The sequence below is a fragment of the Otolemur garnettii genome, unplaced genomic scaffold (genome assembly GCF_000181295.1).
Source record: "Otolemur garnettii isolate 467f Iridium unplaced genomic scaffold, OtoGar3 scaffold00041, whole genome shotgun sequence".
NCBI lineage: Eukaryota > Metazoa > Chordata > Mammalia > Primates > Galagidae > Otolemur > Otolemur garnettii.
The window spans coordinates 6,226,188-6,233,439 of record NW_003852436.1 but is presented as its reverse complement, the minus strand read 5'-3'; the positions used below and the strand labels follow the sequence as shown (position 1 = coordinate 6,233,439).

The 7,252-nt window shown below is 43.7% G+C and overlaps 1 protein-coding gene across 1 annotated transcript in view; it reads right to left on the bottom strand.

Moving 5' to 3' along the window:
- Nucleotides 1-4,015, bottom strand: part of LOC111725443 — an 11,355-nt gene extending 7,340 nt beyond the window's left edge. The window contains 1 exon segment of the mRNA XM_023513429.1: nucleotides 3,808-4,015. Coding sequence (XP_023369197.1) covers nucleotides 3,808-4,015 — 208 coding nt within the window.
- Between the last annotated feature and the right edge of the window lie 3,237 nt (nucleotides 4,016-7,252).

The window sequence follows — 7,252 nt, the reverse complement described above, 5'->3', positions numbered from 1 at the left end:
AGCTATATACAACTAAGATTGGTTAAAATGGTAAATTTCATGGTCCGTATATTTTACCACAATAAAAGAGCACCCCCCCCCCTTTATTCTGGACCATTTACATCTAGGCCTTTTCTCTACTGATACATCTGCATAAGTAACTATGGCAAACACTGACACTCGCTACCTAAGGGCCTTTCTCCAGTTATTCCCTGCTACCAGAACCTAGAGGTTACATTCCCGTGGTAAGTGGAGACCTCTTGTCCTTAGGGAAGTTGAGCCTCTCTCTTTCCCCAGGGGATGAACTGTGATGAGACTACAGCTATTGTTTGTGATTCTGTTCCCCTTCACCTGGGATCAATTTGGGCTCATATAGTCAAAAAGGGATGAAAACTCAGCTCACTGCTGACAGCACAACAGGAAGATGGAAAAATCCTAGGATCTAGATGATGTCATTGGATAGACTTACCAAATTCAGAAGCTCTACTTCTACACTTAGGAGGGAAAGTTGAAGGTCTTTATTCAAGTTTCTGTTAATTAGCTTTTCCAATACTTGCGACTAAAAGAATCAGGATTTATACAATGAGCAAAGGCATTTGCTTAAGGATATTCATCATAATTGTTTATAATGCCCCAAATTAGGAACTAAAATTGACCCTTGGACCACACAGGCATGAACTGTATATATCCACTTACACTTGGATTTTTTTCAACCAAATGTGGGTGGAAAATACATTATTCACAGATGTAAAATCATGTAGATGGAAAGCCAGCTTTTTATACAACAGGTTCTGCAGAGCCAACCAATATTTGAGTATGTGTGAATTTACATGTAAGAGGTTGGTCTTGGAACCAATCCCCCAAATATATTGGGGAACCATTGCACCAATTACATGACCTACGGACAATGGACTGTCATAAAATCATTGAAAATAAGCTATGTATATAATACCGGTAATAGATGTTAACCTTATTGTTGGGTGAAAAATATAGATGTTGACCAGAATGATTTAATTTGTGTCTGCTTAAGGTTATATTCATTTGAGATCTCACACTCACTTAAGCTTAAATGCATGGAAAATTTCTGGAAAGATATGTAAGAGAATCAAATTGAATGTCTAGAGCAAGGAAGAGGAAATTTTACCTTTTATTTCTATACTTGGATACTGTTTTAATATTTTTAAAGCTGTAATATCTTTAGGCTTATTAAAAATTAAAAAAGAAATTTAGCCCCTTGTTTTTAAGTGAATGAGTAGCTAAATCAGGGTCATTCCTTTATAGCAGTGATTTTCAATTGGTGTGCCATGAAATTTTTTAAACATCATTAATTAAATTATTCTCAAAAGGAATTCAAAGCACAGTAAGTTTTTTTTTTTTTACTCTTTTTTTTTTTAATCAACATAATTTAAGTGTGCTGTGGAAGTTTAACTATAGGTTAGGGTGACCAGACATCCGGCTTTTTAACAATTTGTCCCCCATCCCATGGCGTTTTTAAAAAGTCCCGATTTTTGGAAAGAATGCATGAACGGGCGGGAGAACAGGAAGGGAATATACAGTTTTCGGCTGCCATGTCGCTGTTTCGCCAGAATATGAGTTTTATATTATTTTTGTTAATTTTATAATGTTAAACTGTAAGAATAACAAATAATTGTTGAGACGTGATTATGGAGAACTACTTATCAAAGTTTGCATGGTTGTCAGGCCCTGCCCTGCCCTGCCCCGCCTCCACCCCGCCCCCGGGCCATGTTGTCCTGCTTTACAAATGTTAAAATCTGGTCACCCTACTATAGGTTCCAGTGCTCCGTGAGATAAACAACGGTTGAAAAACAATGGTTTATAGGCTTGCTAAATGCCACATGGTATCTGTGATCACATTATTTTTCATGCATTTGAACTTGTATTAATAAACATATATACAAATTTTAGAGTTATTCAATACCAGGCACTGTGCTAGGCATTGAGCCTATACCTAAGAACAAGATATATAGTCCTTACTTTCAAGGGCCTCCCACATCCCAGCAAGAAAACTCACAAGGTAAGAAAGTAACAACTGCTGCTTCTCCCAGTGCTGCCTCCAGTCATTTATTGCAACAGGTGCGCTATCTTTGTGCAAGTGGAAATCGGTTATGTTTCATTCAAAATACCTTCAGAATTTGTGGAGGTCATTTCAACAGTTTTACAATTTTTTTATTTTTTTTGAGACAGTCTCACTATGTTGTTCTCGGTAGAATGCTGTGGTGTCACAGCTCACAGCAACCTCAAACTCTTGGGTTTAAGGGATTCTCTTGCCTTAGCCTCTCAAGTAGCTGGGACTACAGGCACCTGCCACAACGCCTGGCAATGTTTTTTTTCGTTGTAGTTGCAGTTGTCATTTTTGTTTAATAGCTCTGGGCCAGTTCGAACCTGTCAGCCCCTAACCACTGAGCTACGGGAGCCAAGCCCAGATTTACAATTTTTATCATTTACAGTCCCCTAGCCACAAGCCCTGGGGGTGCCTACACATTCATCCCTCGGTGCTGGGGGTGGCTGGGTGCATGCTGGGGTAGTTGGAGCCCCAAAGAAGTGGCCTCCATCCTTGTACAGCCTCATGCATTTATCCACATAAGGTCCTCGTGTGCTGTCCCCATAGCATCCTTTAACATGTCATGCTGGGACAGAGTTTGGGAAGTTCTGCTAGAACAGACTTAATTCAGTGTGGGCAGAATGTTGCTGTTGGGCCCATGTCCTACCCACACACTTTTTTTCACATTTATCAATAGAAAACAATGATTAGATAAAACTATATAGAGTAAATTTCATTTTCATTTATTATCTCTAGTTCCCTTGAAAAGAATCAGCAAAGATCAAGCGGGGAAAGTGAAAATGCTGCGGGTGGGTGGGAGCTGGCCTGGGCCGTCTGCAGTTTTCTGCCATCTTTAGCTATCGTGCGAAGCACCTGTGGCTTCCTTCTCGGCTGCCACCTTGAGAGCGTGGTCCAAGGTGAGCGGCAGACTCTGAGGTGTGTGTGCAGGACGAGGGAGGTGGAGACACCCCAGCAGGGCAACCTGCAACTAATAAGCACCCCCACCCCCTCCTGAGGGATGATTCTGAAGTGCACTTTCCTCGGTGTCTCAGAGGGGCCCCTCTGGGCTGAGCCCTGGTTCCCACAGCAGTGACCTGCCAGGCTGCACCCCCTTTTATTAGTGTCCCCCTCTTCCTTGCCCGTGTTTCTAGGACCAACTCCCATATAAGCTACCTGCCCTCAAGTTCTTTCTCTGCTTTTCTAGACACCTAAGCCAAACAGTAGGAAATGCTTTTTTTTTATCTCCCCAAATGATTTTAGTTTCACTTTTAAAATGTTATTGTATATATTTAAGATGTGCTATATGATGTTTTGATATTCTTATGCATAGTGAAATGGGTACAGGCGTCAACCAAATTAGCCCATTCATCCTCTCATTGAGGTGTCTGTTGACAGAAGAATTTTAGTTTTAAATAATGAGAAAAAAGTCCATTTCACACACGTGACACGTGGAGGGTGTTCAAACTACGTTTACATCTATGATAAGATATGTTTGTATCTTACCATGGGGACAGAATAATTTCTATAATAATGTCATTTGTACCCTATTCTCTCATACATATCACTATCAATACAGAGATTCGTTGTTAGGTGGTTTTCATGACACAAACACTTTACACTGATTTTTGGCCAAATTACTGCTTCTTAGGATTAAAGCAAACTATAGTCCAGGAAGCTCCTGCCTGGCACGAACTTGACTGGGAGAGTCCACTTGTGCTGGGGGGCTCCTTTGAGCTTCTCAAAGCGTCATCCCCACCCCCACGTACCTGGAATCTCGTCCCCTGGTGCGTAGGAGGACCTGCTGGTGTGGATGGTGACGTGGTGGGTTCCGGAGCTCTGAGTCTGGGCTCCCGGGTGTTTGGGCTGCATGTCCTCACAGGACACCGTGCTGGCACCATGGGAGAAGGCAAAGGAGCAGGAAGCCAGGCAGAGGGTGGTGCAAGCCCAGCCTGCCAGGGCAGCAAGGCCCCTCATCGTGCCCTGCCCTGGATGGAGACAAACAGAGGCTTCATCCCAGACTCCATTTAGGAAAACAAGAGGAGGTCTCTGCTGGGTGGTCCTGCCCTGAACCCCACACTGCCTTTGCCCCTGAGATACTTTCTGTCCCACCTCCCCAGACTGAAAATGCTCAAGGTCAAGATCCAAAAGTCATGTCAGGCTGCAAGAAGTGTTTCCTTTCTAAAAACTTTATTTTAACTTCTGTCTTTGTGCTGTCCCATAATATAGGACCAGACTGCTTTTCTTTTTTAAGAAAAAAAAAAAGAAAGGCTTTTAATTATTAAGTCAAAGAAATAAGACCAGAAAATGTTTATATCCTCGGGAGAACTCCTTAGCAGCCATCGATCCCCAGGGCCAGTGCGAGGCCTGACACACGTGGCCGTGGGGTAGACACCTGATATTCCAACAGGGTCAGGCCACAGGGCTTATGGTGGCTCAGATTAAGGTCTTAGCTCCACAACTGAAAGATACTGAGCGAAGTGCTATGAAACTTCTGCCAACTAGCAGTTATTTAGAGGTGACTGTGAAGTCTGCAGTGCTATGATGTTGCCTTGACTTTTATTTTGCTGTTTTTATTTATGTCACTACTTCTGGTGGTGAAGAAGATAAACAGAGAAAGTTATACCCAAGTTAATTCATTCGATACCTTCTGAGAGACACCAGGTGGGGGGAATTGGCTTAGGAATAGAATATGATAATTAGATCAAATAGCATGTATACAGTAAGTATTATTTTTCTTCATTATCTCTCTCATCAACAGGAAGAATTAAAAGTTGACAATGTGAAAGAAGTTGACGGATAAAAATAAAGGAAGGGATAGCAAATAAGGCAGAGGAAAAGCTCTTTGCATAAATGTTCAGGACAATCCCAGCCATTTCAAAATAGCTCTAGTTTTTATTTTTTTTATATGTAGTACTATGCACAGTCATTTTAAAATTTGAGCTAATTGTTGGCTCAGAGGAGCAATGCCAGGCAACCACATCCCTCTGTTCTACCTTGGTTTTAAAAGGTAAAAATAAAATCCTAATAAACATGTAGTGAAACTATAAAAACAGCAAACCGGGGAGATGGTCCACACCACTAAACAAGCCTCACGCACTGCCCCAGGTCTTCACGAAGCATCACACCAGCAACTGTTACATTGATGAGGTGAACAGAGACAGGAATGGGATCTAGAGCTCCAACCTCTTCGACTTGTCTTTAGAGTCCTCTGAACAATGGCTTTCTTGTCTAAGTCCATTTTCCATGAGGCCCTGAAAGTCCTGCACCACAGGGAACCAGCCCTACAGCTTCCCAGCCCCAGCGAGATACTGAAGAGGGTCTGTGAACGCATAGTCAGTCAAGGGGATGCATAGTCAGTCCATTGCCTTTCACAAGAGCCACTTAGGAAATGCCCCTCGATCCCTGACTGAAGGCAGAAGGTGTTCTCCTTTCCCAAGGCAGGTCAGACGCAGGTGGCCATGGAGGACGACCAGGACCACAGCCACACCGCCCTCCTTTCCCTGCCTTAGAATTTGCTGGGTCTACTTTCCCCCCAGCACCTTTCCTACCCGAACCTAAAACACATCCTCTTACCTGGGAACACACTTCTCTTCAGGCTTGACATGATGCTCTCCCTCCTCTGAGTTGCCAAGACGCGTCCCTTAAACAAAAGCCTTTCCTTCTCCCTTCAGTTTGTTCTCTAATGGAGAGACTAGCAGCTGTTACTACTAATCCTCGGCGTCTCCAGGAACTGTCTCTGTGCCCTAAATCCAGCTTAAATTGTAGTTGTTTTCTCTAAAACCACATACGCACACATATAGACGCAGTTTTCAGCCACATCACTGCTCAAACCTGTGTGAAGAAGAAAGAATTAGAACTGGTTTTACACACAGCTGGCACTGGCCTCCTCTGCACAAGCCAGATGCTTCCATCTGGGCCTCCCTGCCAAGGGGAGAACCTTAGAATCAAACACATCTCAGTACTGGGTGTGGTGGCTCAGGTCTGTGATTCTAGCACTCTGGGAGGCCTAGGCAGGTGCATGGCTTGAGCTCAGGAGTTTGAGACCAGCCTGAGCAAGAGTGAGACCCCATCTGTACTAAAATAGAAACAAAAAAAACCCCGAAGTGAGCCAGGCATTGTGGCAAGTGCCTATAGTCCTAGCTACCCAGGAGGCCGAGACAGGAAGATTCCTTGAGCTCAAGAGCTTGAAGTTGCTGTGAGCGATGACACCACCACATTCTACCCAGGGCTACAGAGTGAGACTCTGTCTTAATAAATGCATAAATAAATAAATAAAAATTTAAAAAGAAAACAAATCCATCTCAGCATTCTCTGCTTAATGAATCCAACATGTGTTGAAGTTATTGACTGTAGAGAACGCCAAGAGCCAGATGACCTCTGAGCAAGATGATTTACAGCTGGGAGTTGGACTCTCAGGCAATTCGCCCGCAGGAGATCCTTACTGAGAAAGAGTCCAAGCCTTCAGCACGTAGTGTTGTTAATTACTCTCCTCACCTGTATTGTTCTGTCTCACTACAAGGCTAGTGTAGAGGTTGCTCGGGGCTACCCTGCAAAGAAGGACTAGCCTGCCTCCCTCAAGCATGCACTATTAACCCAGGTCATGCCTGGTTCCTTCCTGCAGTGATGGAGACCAGGGCCATGGGAGCCTGACAGGTCGTGACAATTGACACCATGGTTGGCAATATTTGGTACCAAAAAGTAGCAAATGGTGAACGCCCTTCTATTTGCATTGCACAAAAGCTGATTTCACGTGCATGTAAGAGTCACCCTGAGACACCTGACCCAACACTGAGCCTGGAGATCAGCGGTCTTCAAAGTGGGGTTGCAGAGCACAACTTCAGCATCCCCTGGAGGCTTGTGACAGTAAACACCCACGATCATAAAGAAAGGGCAGGGAACCCAGGAGATCACCAGAGGTACACTTAGGATTTGGTGTCTGACCAAATGTAGGATGTTGGAGAGAGAATCCTCTGTAGGGGGCTTGAGAGAGAGCATGGTCTCACCTTTAGGCCTTCTCTCTTCTCCAGAAAGTTCTAATGAAACGAGTGACTTACTAAGCAAAGCACTGGTTCAGAGACCAAGTTGCTTAGCCTTTCATTGACAGTGCAAACGAGACTATCCACCTTATAAATAACAAGGGAATTACAGATTCCTTGACCTATGACTCCACTATTCCACACACAGAGAATGAAAGCAAATTAAATCTGGTTT